Genomic DNA, 20,871 nt, shown 5'->3' with positions numbered 1-20,871 from the left:
AATAAGATACTTTAAGCTATTAAGTTCTAGATAAATTCAAATTGGTAGGGTTTTGAATCCAAAGAGATATACTAAACTACTTCACACTATTATTTTTAAAACATAAATTATAAAACTAGGGACCTAGTTTTTTTTAAAAAATCCATAATGAGTTAGTTCTTTTATTCACACATATAATCAATAAATATTTACTGAGTATCCTATTACGTGGCAGGCACCGTTCTAGGCACTAGGAATTTAGGAATAACCAAAACAGACAAAATTCCTGCCCAGATGGAGCTTATGTTCTAGAGCAGAAAGATGGACAATAAACAAAATAAGTAAAATATATATTCTGTTGGATGATGATAAATTGATTTTTTTCATTTACTCACTCAACTACTCCTTAATGATCACTTGATTCATTCCAGCACCATCTGGATCTAGGTTTCAGTGCTGAACAAAAAGGTCTTTACCGAACCTTGTAGAGGACTGGGGGAGGGGGGAGGGTTCTGAGAAACACTGGGGAAGAGACAAACATTAAGTCATTCAAATAGCAAACAGAAATTCTTATATAGTCTTTAGAAGTAATATGAAACTCTAATAATGTCACCAGCAGAAAAATCAAGAGTAACTCAAAAAGACAGGAAGTAGAAAGCAAACTGGTCTGCTTCTATTGCGTTCCTGACAGCAGGGTATTAAGTGACAACAAAACTGCTGATCCCAGTACATTTCCTTTACCAAATGTTTTTATAAGCAAATGCTATAAATTATGTTTGCCCCATTAGTTTATTCATTCCATAAATATTTAACTTCAAGTATCAGGCACTGTACCAGGGGCTACAAATACAGTGGTGAATAAAATAGACATGTCCCTGTCTTCAAGGACCTTAACAATTAAGCGGAGGCAGCACAAGTTAGATAAATAAACACAGAAATAAATATTAATTACAAATCATGGTAAGTGCTATGAAATAAAAGTACAGGTCCCAAGTGTAAGTTTAACAGAGGCACCAACTTAGATGGGCAGGTCAAAGGAGGCCTCTCTGAAGAAGAGTCATTTATCTAAGGACTAGAAGGATAAGTCAAGTCAAGAGTGGTAGAAACAGTTAAACATTTAGAGGGAAATAATAGAAATTCTGGAAGAGACTTGAAAAAAATATCACTGGGGGAGGAGGAAAGGGAATTATGGTTGGATAGATAAACTAAGATAGCCATAAAGTATCAACTGCTGATGCTGGGTGAGGAGTACAACAGAAGTCACTGTATTATTCCCATATATGTTTAAAATTCTTAAAAAAAAAAAAAGATAAAAGAAAAAGAAAGTTTAACAAAATAACAAAGAATTGTAGGCAAGAATACACCTGGCAAAGGATACGAACAAAGGCCCTGAGACAAGAAAGCAATTGGTGAGTTGTAAGGCTTAAGTGACTACAACAGTTCTCAAACTGTGATCCCCAGACCAGCAGCGCCAGGAACTTGTTAGAACTGCAAGTCTCAAGCCCCACTACAGACCTACTAAATCAGAAACTCTGGGACTGGACCCAGGAATCTGTGTTTTAACAAGCAATACAGGTGACTCGGATGCAACCTCAAGTTTGAGAATTACTGAGAGAGACTCTACAATAAAGATAGTGAAACAAGAAACTGTAGCTTGAGATGGGACTAGAGAGATAAATGGAGGCCAGCCAGATAAAACATTATAGGCTATTTTAAGAATTTTAGCTTTTATCCTAAGTGCATGGGAGGCCCATTAAGAAGCTTAAAGCAAAGGAGTGATCAGCTTTACATTTTAAAGGTTACCCAGCCAGTAGTTTGAATACCCTTTCACATGAATCAAGAGTAGAGGAGGGGAGTAATCTCATGGAAGACAGCAGAGGAGGAAGTATGGCTCTCAGTCCACTGCCCAAAGGAACTGAATATATGTTGTCAATCACTTGAGTGAGCTTGGAAGTAGATCTACACCCATGAGATGACTGAGCCCCATGTGACACCCTGATCGCAGTTTTGTGAGAGATGTGAAGCCAGAGGACCCAGCTAAGCCACACCTGGATTCCTGACTCACAGAAACTGTGAGATAACAAATGTTGTTTTAAGCCACTAAATTTCAGGTAATTTGTTACACAGCATTAACTAATATAGTCACTATATCATTTTCCATGTGTGACTTCAGCCATTTATACCACAACAAAATATACAAATGGTTATAACCATTCAGGGCTATCTATCTTTTAGTCATGTACAAAACTTCAAAATACATAAAATATATTTCATCTATAACGTAACATTTTATATAGAAATACGAATTATATAAAATGTGTAAGGGGCTGGCCCTGTGGCCAAGTGGTTAAGTTCGTTCACTCTGCTTTGGTGGCCCAGGGTTTCACTGGTTTGGATCCTGGGCACAGACATGGCATCGCTCAGCAAGCCATGCTGAGGTGGCCTCCCACACAACACAACCAGAAGGACCTACAACTAGAATATACAACTATGTACTTGGGGACTTTGGGGAGAAAAAGAAGAAAAAAAAACATTGGCAAAAGATATTAGCTCAGATGCCAATCTTTAAAAAAGTGTAAGATAACTATTATATATAAATTTTATTAATTTTCTGTAATTATATGTAAATATTTTAGATATGAAATATGTGTTTTATAAATGTAAAATCAAGAAGCACCTTGATTACTTCTCTCTAGCGTTAGCTAATATCTCTACGCACAGAATACACTCGAGCTAGGTTTCTTACTAATGGAGAAGGTATATCCATATTTCAAAGAGGTGTCTTAAGCATTTGAAATATATATATTTTTGCAAGCTTCTTATCAGATGATTAGATCATCACTGTTTTAATTTTGTGATACACCTGACCAAAGCTCATACCAGAAGTAAAAAATCATTTTCTTAGTCTTCATTTGTGCTCCTACCGTTTTAATTATCTTTAATCCACTGTTTATTTGCAAGAATAATCCACTTGACATTCTGTGTTACCACACACTGAAAGGGAACGAGAGTAAGAAAGGAGAGGGAAGGGCAGGAGAGTGGGAGAGAGAGAGAACTAATGCAAGTAACATTTGAACACAATATACTGACAGCCTAGGGGGCAAAAAAAGAATTGCAAACAATCTTGAATTCTATTCTTAATACATTTCCTTCTCATAGTGATACATGGCTCTAGCAATTCTGAAACTGTTTTATGTGGATTATCAGATTTAGACAATGAACAGATGTGTTGATATTACTGGGCAGCAGGATTCTCACTGTGGAAAGGGTATGCAAATAGGAAATGAGGAAGACAAGGAAGAACTCTGTGGACTTGGACCAGAACTCATGATATCTAAAATATAAATGTTTCCTAGCGCTGTTCACTGCAAGGATCCAAAAGCAATGGACATCAATAATAATGAAACATACCTAGGGCCCATATTTTGTTTCTAAATACCATTTCCCACTAATAAGGAACCAGACTCCTTGGAGAAAGAATAGATTGCAGAAGTGGACCAGAGCTTCTTTTCTTATAAAAAAGGCCAACTCCAAAGATGAGATAAGAAAGGTACAAGATGACCCAGAATATCTTGCAGTGCTAGAAAGAAATTAAGTGCTCAAGAAACCAACAACATCCTTTTGATACAGGTGCACATCAGGAACCAGCTTGAAGGTGCTCTGACTGATCAAATCTGGGACTATGTGAACAACAAATTAAGAAGAGTAACATATTCTAACCTACTGACTAAAGAGTTCATACTGAAGACTGTCAGGTAAAACGATAGGAAGACAGACAGGCAGGCAAACAGACAGAAGGATGGACAGAGACACCCAAACATAAATTCAAAATATACACACACTGTGATATAAAAAATATATTTGGTCTTTGTCCCTGTTCCAGGCACAGACCTCCTAAAACTCTTGGAATTTCTGAATGATAGAAGTGTCTTTTGTCATTCATAACAAGCCCCTTCAGACCATACCTGAACTTACGCTAATAAGGCCACTCCTGGTGGGCTTTCAGATAGTTTCAAGGAGGGGGCTAGTTATCAGAGACTGAGCACGTGATTATATAGATTTAGAAATTTTAGCAACCACCTCCCCACTTCCAGGGATGGGAGGGAGGGTGAAGATTGAGTTAAATCACTTGGTCAATGATTTAATCAATCACACGTATTGGAACTCCAGATTAAAAACTCTTAAACAAGGTTTGGGGAGCTTCTGGTAGGTGAACACATCATGTGCTAGGAGGGCACCGTGCCTAGAAAGAGCATGGAAGCTCTGTGGCACCCACACCCCCACCCTGCCCTATGCATCTCTTCCATTTGGCTGTTCCTAAGTTGTATCCCTTATAATAACACTTTATAATAAAATGTAATCATAAGTATAGTGCTTTCCAGAATTCTGTGAGTCATTCTAGCAAAATATTGAATTTTGTTGGGGAGGAGAGTGGAGCTGAGACCTTAACTTGGGTCTGCGCTAACTCTGGGTAGTTGCTGTCAGGACTGAACTGAATTGTAGTACACCCAGTTGATGTCAGAGAATTGTTGCTGGAACATAAATGAGGACAAAGGAAGGTTCTTCCTTACAGTAGAATGCCAAGGGACAAATAGGGAGGAAGTGATAGAGTTTAAAAATCAGAGTTTTGCAACTATCACAGTAATGCCATCCAAGCTCCAGGTCTATCTAGCACTTTAAATGGCTCTTTTACCATGCATGATTTTGTAATACCATCACTGGTCATTTGGAAAACTACTATTGGTTCAGTGAGTTTTAGAGATCTTCCAGATGTTGACACATTTTACTAAACAATTAAAAAAAAATCAGTCTCATACTACCACCCATCTCATTAGAAAAGTCTGTAAGCATTAGGAAGTATAAAGCTCATGGTAGCAGATACAAAATTCAAGTTTTTAAGCAAAAATCATTGGCAACAAATATTACCATTTGTTGTTCCTTAAAGTAACAGGTTCACTTCACATCTTTTCATACTCTAGTCTGAACAACCAAATTCTGTCTATTAGCCATTCTTTACAAGAGAAATGATGTGCCATGAAAAAAATAAACTAGTTGAGCTCACAACTCAAACAATCGCACAAGAGCTTTACCTTAAGATAACCATCATACTTCATTAGGCAGCAGAAGTGTTTTGGGGGATACCTTCCATTTCATCATGCAGAATATTAGAAAGACATGTACCTCAGGGTCAAGCTTCTATAAAATTAATATTTTACTGTTTCATTATCCTAAGTAAAACCAGTTGTTTTAAAACTGTAAATGCATAGTTGGGATGAATACAATAACTACTAATGTAGTTTGATGCCACTGCCTTGATTCAATACACCAGCAGTTTTCCCACCACTGCTTTTACACCAACAGTGCAAATGCAACACAGTGGGGGAAAAAACCAAATAACGTCGTAGTATTATGAAAACAGTTTTATCTTTGTAGATCTCTAAAAGGGGATGGAGACCCCCAAAGGACCACAACCCACATTCTGAGAAATGATGCGTTATAGTAGTATTTTTTACATTACAAACGTATGCTCAGCTTGAATGTTAGGTTATGCTATAAATCATTAAGCAACTTCTAAAATGTTTCCTATTACAAAAGAAAAACAGATAACTACAACATCGTGTATAATTTTTTAAATTTTTACTGTTTTCCTAAATTTGAACACTGTAAAATTGTATTGTTAAATAGAAAATATGTAACAAAGACGAAACTAAGTTTCAACACAAGCATTTTTCTATTATAAAGTAAAATATTTTAAAATATTATTTAACTAAAGACAAACTCCACCTAAGAGTCTTAATATCTGTTTCAGTCTTTTCTTTATTCATTTAACTTTTTTAAAAAAAACCACCCTCATATGAACTGTAAAACCAATTCTCTTCACAAAGCTGTATTACCATTTAGTGTCATATGTAACAGTTTGTAAAAGTACGTTGTTCAATACCTTCTCCCTGGAGAGGTTTTCCAAATGTGAAGTTAGACCATTTATTTCTTTGTCTTTCTCTGCCAACTGAAGCTGAATAAAGAAAGAAATTACCATTAATTTTTTTCATTATCTATTCTCTCCTTATACTTCAAGAGCTAGTTCATATCATTCTATCAAAATAATTCCTATTGCTATATCCTTGTATTTTCCTTGGTTGTTTTCTTTGACATTTCTGAATTACTTACCATTACTGACCAACTTCCCTTACTCTTAAAACTTCTCCCCTAGTTTATATGAAATTACACCAACACTGTCATCCTCTCATGCTCTTTTTTTGTGTCTGCTGCTTCTTCACAATTACAAATATGGGTATTCTCCAAAGTTTCTTCTCTGGCTTCTTCTCTCTATAGTCTTTCTGAAAACTCCCCTTCTTCTATGCCTTCAACTATCATCCCCATGAGAATAAATCAAATATTAACTTGTGTGCCACACTCCTCCTAGCCCAAGTTCCAAATCTGCCTTTTTAATGATAGTTAGAAATATTTTCACTATTGTCTTTCTGCATTATAAGGGTAACATGTCCCAAATCTACTTTTCTATTTTTGTTAACTGATACTATCAATCTCAGAGCCCACTGTGATTGAAGGTAGGAAACTGTTAGACACTTCTTCCTTCTCCTCCTCCTCTACTCCTCAACATTTTCAGTCTCTTAAGTCATTCATTCATTTAACAACCACCCATTGTTTGCCTATTACAATATAAGCATTACGGATACAAATACAAATAAAACGATTCTTCAGTGGTTCTTCTCATGTCTTTCAAAGCTTTCCTTGATAGACTCATGCCTATTCAAAGGTAGGTGATGGGAAGGTACCCAAAGAGGTGGCCTTTATCAATTCATTCATAGAATATTTCTACCTGATTTTCTTACCTTCAAAAACCCTTCCCACCTGTAAATCCTCTCAGTGCTACCAAAATATTTTCAAAAAGACCCACTGTAGTTGGGTCCTTTTCCTCCTAGAAAATTCTTAACAGCAAATAGCACCCAGATTCCATTTTAGGCCCCTCAAAATCTGGCTTCAAACTCTCTCTCAAGTCTAATCTACTCCATAACAGACATTAAACTCCTATTACTCAAGATTGCTCACAGTTCCCAGACTATGCTCTCCACTTCTGACTTCAAAACCTTTATTAATGCTTTTCCATCTGTTTGGAATGCTGCTTCTTTCTTTTCCTAGCTCTGCTTCCCCTCCCTTCCATTTGGACTTTCAAAGGTCTGGTTTCTCCATAATGTCTAACTCCTAAATATTCCATTGGAAACAGCAGTAAGCTATTTAGCCTTATCAATTTCACGAAGAACTTCATCACATTTCACCTTGTGTAGTGGATTTTTGTGTCTAGTGCAAAATAAGAGAAAGGGCACTAAACAAAAAGCCAAACACCTTTACCAGTTGCATAACCTTAAATATGCTGCTTAATCTCAATGCTCATTTTTATCATTAATGAAATAAAAATATCGTTTAGCTTCCCACAGGTCTGACAGATAATTACCTAGTGAATGTGAAAGAGATGTGAATATCACCACTACACTTCTAGTAACACCTACCTGCTAGATTATAAACTCTTTAGCATAGCATTGTGCCTTACTTATCACCCACATAATAGCTAACATAGTCCTTTATATATAACAGGCTTCAATAAACATTTACTAAATCATTGTTTCTAGCCAATATGCAAAAACAAAATTTCATATAAATTCAGTATTCACACTTTATAAATAAGGGAAGTTGCCATCCATTAAAAATAATATTCACAGGGATCCTAGAAGCAATCATAATCTCATGAAATAAAAGTTTCAAAATTTCATTCTGACAGTAGATGAAGATAAAAAAGGACCACCAGTAAAATTACCTTGGCCTATAATGTGCCACCCTCTCCAGCCCCCAAGGAGGAAACCTAAAGTAATTCTTGGGGTCTTGAAGAATATTACATTTAAAATATTAGATTATAGGTACAATTAGCTGTGATATAGCTAAGTTACATCATTTAGAACTTCCTGGTCTTTAGTTACACAAAAAAATATGCCAATTATATATACATACGTATCTTAACATATATAAGATTACACTTTATTTCTTAGAGGAAAAATATCTTTCTATTTATTAACTAGCCAGACAGCCTGTTAATTTTTTTCTCTAAAATTCTCACAAATATCGTTTGCCATTCGGGCTTAGTGCCTAACGTTACACTGGCAAAGATAATTTTCATTAATTAAGATTGTATCATTTACTCTGCAGTATTTCATTTAGGATCACAAGTAACACACTTTGGTGATAAATTCAAAAACTTTAACATAAATTTTTAAATTACTGATCATATAGTATTACACTCCCACAAAAATGTCAAGGCCCTTATATAATTTTACATACACATTCATGTTTGTTTCTAAGTGAACAAGAGGACAATGAAGTGATCACTTTTCATCTTAAAAACTAAGTGCGATTAAAAGATATAATTTTAATAGTCATCTGAATCCACACCATTAAAGCCACAATGGCAGTGCCTATGGGTGCCCATTTTCTTGGTTCATAGTTAAAGAACTATATTCAACATAACTAAATATATAGTACATTTTTATTTATACCTGAAGTACTATTCCAATTATCCATATTAAAACTGCACATTCGATTGATAAAAATTACAGATAACACATTTTCAAAAGTACCAGACCAGGTACTAAGCACCTCTAGCTATGTGATTACTGAACTTACTTTGTAATTATCCTCTACTTCAGCTAGTTCTAGTTTTACATTTTCAGCAATCTTTACTTGTTCTTTCCATTTCAGCTCCATTTTTGCAAGTTCATCAGCATATTTACTGCATTTTGTTTTCTCATCCTAAATGAAATTAGTATAATTACCAAAAGATTTAAAATCCATATAATCAATATCTAGACAAATATACTTAATATGTGCTGACTGTTTACGGTAACACTGTTGTAACAGTATAAAAACTAACTAAATGTGTATCAATGGAAGACTGAATAAACCATTTTATATCTACACAATGGAAGAGTATATATTTATTTAACAGAACAAAGTAGATGTACAAACTAACAAGGAAAAATGCCAAAATACAATAATTGAACCTAGGAAATTGCAAAAACAGAAATATATAGTATAACCCTATTTTTGTTTTAAAAGTTAACACAATTTTATACGATGTCCATATAGTGTTGTGTAGAAAAATAACCACCAAAATATTAATAGCTCTTATCCCTGGGGATCAGGATCATGATAGCACTTTTTACCATCTTTATTTCTATAATGCCATAGCATTTCACAATAAGCATATATTACTTTTGCAAAGGGAAGTAATAAAAATCATGTATTTATAATGCTGTTGTTTCCAGACACTGGTATATAAGACTCTAGGATTTTCTGACCAAGACAATTTCTAGGTTGACTTCTTATACAATGGTCTTCTCTACCACCCAGAATGTTAAAATGCAGGAGTTAAAAATTATGACAAACAAGTAAATTGACCAATTTCATTTTCAATGTTTTTGTTCAAGGTAAAAGTTTAAAAATAGGCTTTGAGCAATTCAACGGAGAAAAGAAAAGTATTTTCAACAAATAATGCTGGAACAACTGAATATCCATACTATACATACCATACCACACCATACACAAAGATAAACTTAAAATGGTTAATAGACCTAAATGGAAAACCTAAGACTATAAAACTTCTAGAAGACAAGAAAAGAGAAAACCTTTACAAGTTGGATTAGGTAAAAAGTTTCTTAGAACATAAAAAGGACAAAACATGAGTGATAATCTGTACTTCATTAAAATTAAAATTTTTCTAAAAATACCAGTAAAGAAATGAAAGGGCAAGCCAAGACTGGGAGAAAACATTCAACATATATCAGACAAAGGACTTGTATCCAGAACAAAGAACACTTACAACTCAATAATAAGATGAACAACCCAATTTTTAAAATGGCAAAAGATTTGAACTTTTGCAATAAAAAGGAACAAATTACCAATATAAACAACAACATGGATAAATCTCAAAATAATTGTGCTCAAAGAAGACAGGAAAAGAAGAATACATACCATATGATTCCACTTATAGAAAGTGTACAAAAGGTAGGCTAACCTATCGTGGCAGAAAGCAAGCCGATGGTTTCCCGAGGATGGGGATAGAGGGAAGGATGAGTTACAAATGGGTACAAAAAAACTTTGAGGGGAAATGGAAATGTTCATTGCCTTGACACTGTGATAGTTTCATGACTATCTGCTGCAAAACTGATCAAACTGCAGACTTTAAATATGTGTGATTTATTGGATTTGAATTGTACTTCAACACAATTGTAAAAAAGAAATGTACCTTGAGGAAGTTTTTAGCTTGAAGGAACATTCTATCTTCCTTTCAATAATACTGTATAATGAGATTTTTAAAATATTCATCCAGAACAAAAAATAGTTTAGTCCCTTATAAACCAATACTTTGAACTCAAGGGTAAGCATATATTCAACCCTTCTAATCAACCCTTCTACAGAAGGAAGGATCCTCTAATGCAACAAAAATGTTCAGTTTAAAGTTAGATTAAAAGATTACATTAAATTAATGTTATTTAGAAAGCAGTAACATAAAATATTTTAAATTAATCACTATAGTAACATTGAGCTAACATATGAACTTCATTCTATAGCTCTAAACATTATCCCTCCCCTCTCCACATGCAGAGAAACATACACACAAAAAAATTTAATTAAACAAACAAAAATCACATACACAAACACAAAACACCTTTTTCTCCCTTCTCCAAATCAGGTATAAAAGAGAAGCATTTTCCCTTTATCCTTTAAATACTCCAGTAGTGAATGCTGCCAAGACAGCTGAAAAATTGAAACATCTGAATAACACAGTTTAAAATAATCAAAATAAGTAACACTGTTAAGGCATCAACTCATTGAACTAACGTTCCTTTTTTCCACTTTGCAAATCTGGTCACTTTTAAGATGTGGTAAAATTCTTCGCTATCATTACATTAAATGTAAAAGGAGCACTTTCCTTTTATGAAGTTCAAACATTTTCCATGTATCCTTATATGAACACAACAGACAATAATATCCAATCTCATTAATCACTGGCTCATTATTGAGAGAAGGACAAGTGCACAGAAAATAATAATTTTAGGATCATGATTTTACATACAGGCTACATGAACAGATACACAGAACAATCCTCTCTCATCATCTCAAAAGTGAAACTAAATGCCAGTTTATGGGCATGAAAAAGAACTCTAGGGTATCCATCAATCGATTACATAAGCCATTACATTTGATAAATATCTTTCATTTACAATGGAGATAACCTACCTGCAAGAGTTGTTTACATTTATTATACTTTTCTGTCTTGTCAGCAATTTCTTTGGTCATTTCACAGACTTGCCCCTTTGTCACAATGTCAAAATCTGTCTCAGCTATAAGGCAGAACGTAAGATTATTAAAAATTATTTTGCCCCTCATCGCCCTGTTCTGAGTAACTTAAGGGTCAGTAAACTGTGAACTATGGTAAATGGAATACCAAAGGAAAGAAACATCTATTTAAAAACATCTATCCATACACTAAATAAACAAAGAAGGATAAAATAAACTCTAGATGAGAATTTTTTAAATGTCAGTTTAGCCAGCACTAAGTTCACATTCAATAATGAAAGGAACATTATTTTATTTTTTTTAATTAGCTAAAAATACTTCTAAAATAGCACAAAAATTGTTCTCTTTATATAACTGAATAGACAAGATAAGTAGAAAAGCCATACTCTTTGAGACATTTTAAATCATTTTTCTAGTCCTTCAATACTATTCACTAAGTCCTTATTAAATGCTCTATAACACCATTCTAGTTACTATAGAGGATGTATGGAAATGGAAGGTAGGAGCCTGTTCTATAGTGGCTGAACCTAATTAAATATTTAATAGTATAGGAAATTTACAATACATTTAAACAGTCTAAAAATATCAATTATTCCAAATGCTACACAAGGAAATAACACTTTTAAATACTCTAGTGCTTACCTTCACTACTGTCAAATCATTAACATAAAGTGAAAAACAGAAATTAGGAGAAGTGAAAACCTAGAGTTAATTCAAACTTTCATGTTGTTCACATATTCAGTATATCTCGCTAGTCTGTTCTATAAGTTAATAAACTAATAAAAAGATTTAACTTATCTACTTATCTGCCATCAGGTACACTAATAAGGGAAGTACCTTATAGGCCCAAAGCAGCCAAAAAAAGAGAGAGAGAAACGAACAGAACAAACAGGGGTTTTATAAGTTTTTCCCCCTGAAAGAACTGTACAATTAAAAATTCAATTCTCAGCTTTTGTTGTACTACCCATTTAACATTTGTGAATATTCTCATGAGACAAACACTAGTTCACACTCGCATATTGTATGTTCACCACATGCATGACTTTATCTTACTTTTAAACCCTTATTTCCCTTTGCCTCAAATCCTTATTTATAACATAAGGATTTTTATAAGCTCCCTAAAATTTTTACACCTGGAACAAGGCAATGTAAATAAGTATAAATACTTTTCAAGGCAGGACACTTTACACACAAAGTCTGAAAGATTTTTACCTGCAGAAGGCGGTGTCCTTACATCTACAGTGGAGGCAGTAGCAGCTGGGTCTGTGTTGATTGAGGCATCATTCACTTTCTGCTGATTCCCAATTTTCTTTGTGAAGACACTATTGTTATTGGCCTATTCAAAATGTTAACAATAAATTGTTAAATGAGTTATATTTCCTTCCTTCAGTAATTGTGTAAATAATAATTATGTAAAGAAATCCTGAAAAGTCTACAAAACTGCTTTGTGTTAAAGGGCAAGAAAGACTAAAGTTAGACATATCACTTTACTGGCATAGATGTTACAAAAGAGAAAAGCTTTATTTTGCTTTTTCTTGTCAAATCATCAAAATACCACCAAAACAAGCCATTCACAGAAATCTCATAAGTTTTCTACTACAAAGTCATAATATATTTTAACTCCCTAAGCCAAAATCTATACATGTGGGTGTCATACTTAAAGTACAATTTTTTTCACAAAAGCCTTCGTTTTTGATGACATGCATTTCTTGCATCTCATTTTTCAAAAAATAACACTGGGAAAACATCATCTGTATACAAATAAAACGATCTTTACAGCAAATTTTGTTTGCAAAGAGAACTGTGGTATCATTTTCAACTTCAGGTTTGAAATATGTTTCTTCACTTCCAGGACTCCATTACATAACAAACCTTATATTTAAGTACAATTTCAGGACCCACATTAAAACACACATTCAAGAAACATTTTCTTTGCTTTTATTCAATCTGCCTACCCACTCTCAAATGGAACAAAAATAATTAGCTAACACTTTTTTTTTTTTTTTGAGGAAGATTAGCCCTGAACTAACTGCTGCTAATCCTCCTCTTTTTGCTGAGGAAGACCGGCCCTGAGCTAACATCCGTGCCCATCTTCCTCTACTTTATATATGGGACGTCTAACACAGCATGGCTCGCTAAGCAGTGCCATGTCCGCACCTGGGATCTGAACCAGAGAACCCTGGGCTGCACCACTGGGCCGGCCCCAGCTACCACTTTAACTCTTCCTAATCTACTGGATGTGAATAGGATGGAAGAACTCAATAATTACAACCGGGAAACTATCTAAGACTCCGGGGATGATCATGAACCCCAGTGAAGACAGGCACCATTATCACAGGAGGCATTCAATAACACATATTGAGTTTTTAAGCAAAAAAGACATTTATCAAGAACTTAGTGGGAAATGGGCAGGAAAAGAGAGTGATTTCTCCTTTTTTTTTTCTTTTCCTCCTGCTGCCCTTGCTTCTTTTGTTGGTTCTCCATCAAATAAAAATTTCAGATTTTTTTCCAAAAAATATATCATTACAGGGGCCAGCCTGGTGGAGCAGCAGTTAAGTTCGTACGTTCCACTTCTCGGCGGCCCGGGGTTCGCCAGTTCAGATCCCGGATGCAGACATGGCACCGCTTGGCACGCCATGCTGTGGTAGGCATCCTACATATAAAGTGGAGGAAGATGGGCATGGATGTTAGCTCAGGGTCAGGCTTCCTCAGCAAAAAAAGAGGAGGACTGGCAGTAGTTAGCTCAGGGCTAATCTTCCTCAAAAAAAAAAAAAGAAAGAAAAAATATATATATCATTACAATATGAAGCCAATGACTTGAAATCAAGCAGAGATAAATTATATTCAAAAGGCTAATATTCAGAATATTATAAACTTGATTTGCAAACAAGAATATTGATAAAGGAAATATTTTACTATATATGAATTCAACTATATATATTCAACTTACTGATTGGTCTGAAAGTTTATTTATTTGTTTTTGGAGTCTCTGGCATTCCTTGAATTTTTCTTTATAATGATCTGCTGCCATCTGAAGACGAAGTTTCAGATCTTCAACTTCTCTTCTCAGTTCATGTTCCAGTGTATCAGTCTTTTCCTAAGAAAGAAACAAACACTTCCTCTAAGAAAAAGAAAACATCTCATCTCTCATAACATAGTAGTAAATCCCAACTCATTTTCACTTTTTTCTTTCTGTCTTTTCATTTTTATTTGTTTTGGAGTTTTGGCTACAGAGTCACATTAGCTCTCCTAATAAATTCAGCTTTATATTCTTAGGACTAAGGTTTATTAAGAAACTAGAGAAGAATATCCCAGCTCCTGAGGAACAAGTATTACCCTGTTAAAAAACCGTAATACCATTTTATGTAGCTAGTAAATAAGAAATTCCACACAAAGCAATATATACCTGACATCAGAAAGTTTAATGAACAATAAGAGAGCAGCTTTTACTGACCACTAGGAATTGGCTTACAGAACTTTTTCTTAAAACTTACATTAATTTCAACCTAAGAAGTTACAACAACTAAACAAAATGAATAGAAATTTAAAATTCTGCGATCAGGAATCCAACATGTTCAAAGATAATTCATTCTCTTTGGTGAGCTTACAGTGAGTTTTTGATCAAAATGTAAATTCAAAATTAACCCATTTTTACCTGGTCCTTTTTCACAGCATTCAGTTTAAGTTCGGCCACTGTATCAGCTAACTGCTTTTTTACTTTCTCATTTTCCAAGCGTGCAGTGTGCAGATCTGCCATCGTTTTATCTCGCACGTTTACCGCATCGCTAAGTTCTTTAGCCAAAAAGACAACTTCTTGTCGAGTTGCCTGAACCTGTTCCTCCGCTTTACGAAGTTGCTCCTTTAAAAAAACTGTATCTTCCTGAAGAAAGGCAGACAAATATATTTGTAATTAAACCATTCAAATAAAAAACAGAAGCAGAAACAATTTTTACTCATATTTCAACAGACTGAAAATTTTTAATTAAATATTGCTTTTCTATTTATGACAAATGAAATATATGTCTATAAAAAACTTAAGATACGACTTTGTTTTAGAGTCCCCATACAGCAATGCTATGCACTACTACAATTTTATATACACGAGAAAATCGAAGTACAGGAAGTCAGGTGACATACTCAACATGCTTAAAGCTCTGGCTAAAATGAGACAAATGAAAGCTCCTGTCCCCCAGGATCTCTCCAGCTGGAACTACTGACCCTCATTTATTTTGATGACCAATAAAAATAATTTCAAAAACTTCTTTGTAACGCCAAAAATTTTGGTTGAAAGATGTTTCCTACTATCTAACCTAAAACATATCCAATATAACATTAATATATCATTACACATCATTATGAAAACAGAACAGATTTAGAACTTAGTTCTAAATAAAAACAGTGATATGCAAATAGCAGAGATGAGGCACTGGAAAAATGAAAAGTAATTAGCATCTCTTAACAAACCTAAAAATATCTTTAAGAAGTTAAAATTGCCATGATAAAATTATTTCCTTTAATATTAACTAGACATTATAAGCTCACTAAATCTAGTTTATTCAACTTTACTTTTATCTCTGCACTAAAAACAGTGTAAACTCAGAAAAAGTGCAACCTGTTCTTGGTTTTTAAATTATTAGCTCCTTAGAAAAAAATGTAAATAATTATTTACATAATGTTGAAGTGGAGAAAATCTTTGTAGGTATAACATTAATTCATCTAACTATGTAAATATTGTCAGCTTCTATATGTCAAAAGATAAAAAAGCAAAAAACGAGAAGAAAATTATTTGTAATATATTCAAAAATGGCATAATACTGATGTAAATATCTTTTCAAATCAATAAGAAAAGGAAAAAACTCAAAACAAAAAAAAAAACAAAACAAAACTGGAGGAAGGCATGAACATAAAATTTTTTTAAAAGAAAAAAATAACTTATGCATAAAAAAATTAATCAACTCATCAACAATCAAATAAAGAAGTAAAAACAAATATTATTTATCTTCTTTCAAGTTGACAAAGAGGAATACTCCAATATTTGGATGGGTTTAGGAAAATTAGCACATTTCCAAACAGGTGGGCTTATATAATCTATAAGTGGTATAAACATTCTCATCAGACTTTTGCAACTTTCATCAATATCTTTAAAAAGCACACAGCCTCTGATCTAGCAACTTTATTTTCATGAGTTTCTAAGAAAATTATTAAAGGATATGGACAGGAGTTTAGCTTGACAGGGATTCAGCAAAATATTAAAATAATGAAAAATTATTAAAAATCAAAGTGTCTAACAATATGAGAATTTATTATAAATAAACTATGATATATACTCCACACAATGAAAGTCTATGCAGCCATTACAAACAGCAGCATATCTCATACACTGTTGGTCTATTAATTTTTTTGAAAGGCAATTTGAAAATGACTCTAAAAATTTAAATATCTGGCAATTGCACTTGGAGGAATTCATTCTAGATTTATACATGTGCCTAGATATCTGCACAAGAACGTTTACTGCAGCATGTTTATAATAACTAAGGACTGCACATAACTAAAAACAATTACACAGTACACACCTAGTAAATAAAAGGATGGATACTATGCAGAAACATAATGAACGAGGAAGATTTGTACATGCATGCACTCATACTGCAAGATGTCTAGATAGTCCATAAATTTTTTTTAAAAGGTTTTGGAATACTATATATATTCTCATTTTTGTTAAAATATAAATATTATGTGCACATTCATAGATTTCTAGAAAAATTAAAAATTCTATAATGATAACATCTGGGAAAGGATGAGGGTTACTTTTACTGTGTACCCTCATGCATTATTTGAATTTTTTCTTTTATAACCAAGACTTCATATTGTCTTTCATATTTTAAAAAAAGTTTTAACAATTCAGAGTCATTTTCCCCAGGTATTTCTATACCAATGTTTTTCCTGACAGACGTCTGGCTTAAGTATGAAAAAGATGCTTAGAGAAATTTTTAGCATCTTATTAAATAACAATCAAATATATTTTTCACCTTTGCATTTGCAATTTGCTACATTAAATACCCTGAAAATTAACTTGGGTCTTATTAATTCTAAACGTCATGCATATCTGACATTTTAGGTGTTGTATTAACTATGTCTGAGTGTACTTAATAGCAAACTACTGAAAACAACATAATATGCATCCACAAAAGTTAATGAATAAATCAAGGTAAATCAACACAATGTAGTATTAGCTATTTTTAAAAACTTAGGAAGATCTCTATAAATTGATATGGAATAATTTCCAGTTTATATTGTTCAGCGAAAAAAACCAAGGTGCAAAAGAGTATATATAGCATGGCGCCTTTTTTTTTTTTAAGAAAGAAGGGGATAGAGAAGAGTGTGTACTCATGCAGGTCTATGTAAGCTTAGTTTTGCAAAAAGAAATGTAAGAAGGATAAACTGGAAACTAATGAAAATGTTTACCTATGGGTATAGGTAAGAAAGAAATTTTTGAGAGAAGAGATTGAGAGAGAGTAAATTTTTTTAAATCATTTTGACTTTTGAATGATGCAACTATTTTACATATTCAAAAATTAAATCAAAAGGTCAGAAGAATAAAAACAAATCTTAAAATTAAATACAACAAAAAATAAACTGTATTACAAATTCATAGCATAAGTATGTTGAAAAATTAATTCAAATAACTTTTGAACACAGTACTCTGTATATCTTTAGTGAAATATATTCTAAGAAAACAAAGCTGCAAAACATCTTAATTTTATTTGGTAGACTTATTGTTGGAAGTGGCACTGACGTAATTATTCTGAAACTATTGGTGTGTGTAGCTGGGCAAAAAATGAATAAATATAATGATGTTTTGGAAACAAGCGTTCTCACACTGGGAGAAGAGATACGCAAATATGGAATGGAGAAAGATAAGGAAGAACCTTAAGGCAGTAGATGTGAATTGGGCATATCAATATAAATTCAAGACTTAAAATGTCTGTCCAATGAATGTATACAGCAGCAACAACCCCTAGTAGAAATAGATCTAGTTCTTGATTTCAAAATATCATTCCCTACTGAAAAAGCAGGGATCCTTGGAGAAATGACTAATACCAGTTCTGGGGCAGAACCTAAAGCTCTAACATACAGTTGTGCCACAAAGGAAATATTCAAAGCATTAGGGGGACATATCAAAAACAGCGAAAAAACAAGTTTGAAAAGGCTCCCCCTGGGAAAATATGGGACAATTTGGGTAAGAAAAAGAATAATAATGATAATGTACAATACACTGAACAAAAAACAATCCCTAAGTCCACAGTATATAAAAAAAGGGGAGTGGGCAACAGGGAACCTCCTCATTATAAAAGAATATCTACTAATAAAAGTAAAAGAAATGATAGAACTTTTTAGATCACCATTTTGCAATCATTAATGTAATAACTGATGCAGGTGAGGATCATCAGGGATAAAAACCATGGAGTGAAAGGCTATTGGGGAATAGGATGTTCACATGATATCACAGTATAATCCCACAAACTACTCAATAATCACAAAGAGGGAAAGGCACAGATATAATGGAAAGAGAGGCAGACATAACTTGAAACAAATGATTAAACCTAACACCATCAAGAATGGAACTGACATTATGTGACTCTTGATATGACTGCAATAGAATATACAAAACATCATCTATGCCTTTTCTTGCCAAAAATGTTTGATCTGAATCCAGTCACAAAGAAACAATAGACAAATCTAGATTATGGAACATTGTCTCAGACAAGCCTGGATTCTTCAAAAACATCAATGTCATAACAGATAAAAGTATGGGACTGGCTCCACAGCATGGTGGTTAAGTTTGGCACGCTGCGCTTCAGCAGCCCAGGTTTGTGGGTTGGGATCCTGGGCACAGACCTACATTGCTTGTCAGCCATGCTGTGGCGGTGACTCACGTATAAAAGTGGAGGAAGATCGGCACAGATGTTACCTCAGGGCTAATCTTCCTCAACAACAACAACAACAAAGACAAAAAGTATAGGGACACTATTCTAAATCAGAGTAGACCAGGAACACAAAAATAATCAAATTAATGTATGATCTTTCACTACCACTGGATCAAGAAATTTTAAAGGTTATATAAAAATATATTTGGGACAATTTGAATGTAGACTAAAACTATATAAAAGAATGAATATTATCATACCAATGTTAAATTTCTTGGGTGTGATAATGGTATTAGGATTATAAAGAAAAATGTACTTGTTGATAGGAGAGACATACTGAAGTGTTTAGGGTGAAATGTCCTAAGACCTGCAACTAACTTTCAAAGGGCTCAAAAAAAAAGGCACATAAATGAGGGAGATAAAGATGGCAAAATATTTGAGGATACATATGTATTCACTGTTCTATTCTTCCAACTGTTCTGTAAATTAGGACTTTTTCAAAAAAATTTTAGGCAGAGGGGAGATTAAAAATAAAAACCACCATACTGTTTACATATAACAGAGATATGTTTTACAATCTTCAAATACATATTGTAAAAGTACTTACCTTACTTGAGGTTGTAAGCAAGAAAGCCCTTTGCAGATTTTCCTTTTCAGCCAAACAGAGCTGAAGTCTGCCAATCTCTTCTTTGAAATGAGTAATCATGCTTTCTTTGTTCCCATCTAAATTCTTTAAAGTCTGGACCTCCGACACAAGCTTGGTATTTTCTATTTCCGTATTCTTCAAATGTACCTGTAACAGTGTTCAAAAATGTCAAGAATATTCTAACTTCATAAGTCAAACTTTAAAATACCACTGTTTATCACTAACCCAAATATGATCAAGGCAAGAGAAGACTTATGAGACTAGGAGTCAGGAGACCCAAGTTCTGCTAAATGACTAGCTAATACGCATGTGGGAGCAGAACACAGCTTTTCTGATCTTTTAAAAAAAATATTCCATAGAGATTAATTCTAAAGTCTTTTCCTTTGATTTAATCATTTTAAGTTCTCTTTAAAATTGCACATGGATTTGATTGTTCTTTTGGGGAAACAGATTATGTTAAAAGCATATTCAGATATAAAGGCATGACTACATTCTGGAAAACTAAAGGCAGACATTCAAGAACAACATCTTAAGCAATGCAATTCTTTGCTTGTGAAAAGCACTATGTCATTTACTTCCTGTGTGCCTAAAAATATATTTGTTGATTAATTAACCCAACTATATTGATTTTTCCAGGAACTTTGGCTGCTGCTGCTCATTTACTCACAACAGATACACAAATCAAATTCCATAAATGAAATTATAAAGAGCACAGATATCTAGTTTCCACTATAAAGAGTATCGCGCTTTGGTTAAGAGTACCACAGAAAAACAAATTAACATACTTTTTGCACTTTGCTCTTTAAATGTATAGAATGCTGAAAGACTAATTCCTGTTGACAAGGATAGAATATAACTCCGGATTCTATGAAGGTATCAGCAGACAAGACCTTTGCAGCATCACTTTAGAAACACTACCTAATTTTCATAATCATTAGCTCATCAAAG

At 33.5% G+C, this 20,871-nt stretch overlaps 1 protein-coding gene across 4 annotated transcripts in view; it reads right to left on the bottom strand.

Annotated features, from left to right (window-relative positions):
* The window catches only part of TAX1BP1 (Tax1 binding protein 1), a 78,291-nt gene that overhangs the window by 18,274 nt on the left and 39,146 nt on the right, over positions 1 to 20,871 (bottom strand). For all 4 annotated transcript variants that reach the window (XM_014841032.3, XM_014841033.3, XM_044765484.2 and 1 more), the window contains exons 8-14: positions 19,885 to 20,070; positions 15,005 to 15,229; positions 14,300 to 14,446; positions 12,562 to 12,685; positions 11,290 to 11,393; positions 8,674 to 8,799; positions 5,921 to 5,992 (exon numbers count right to left, since the gene is read on the bottom strand). In XM_014841032.3, the coding sequence (XP_014696518.2) occupies positions 5,921 to 5,992; positions 8,674 to 8,799; positions 11,290 to 11,393; positions 12,562 to 12,685; positions 14,300 to 14,446; positions 15,005 to 15,229; positions 19,885 to 20,070 (984 nt within the window). The remainder of the gene's footprint in view (positions 1 to 5,920; positions 5,993 to 8,673; positions 8,800 to 11,289; positions 11,394 to 12,561; positions 12,686 to 14,299; positions 14,447 to 15,004; positions 15,230 to 19,884; positions 20,071 to 20,871) is intronic.

This window comes from Equus asinus, chromosome 1 (assembly GCF_041296235.1).
Source record: "Equus asinus isolate D_3611 breed Donkey chromosome 1, EquAss-T2T_v2, whole genome shotgun sequence".
NCBI classification, from domain to species: Eukaryota; Metazoa; Chordata; class Mammalia; order Perissodactyla; family Equidae; genus Equus; species Equus asinus.
Note: the sequence above shows the minus strand (reverse complement) of the source record. Positions and strands in the feature narration are given on the sequence as shown.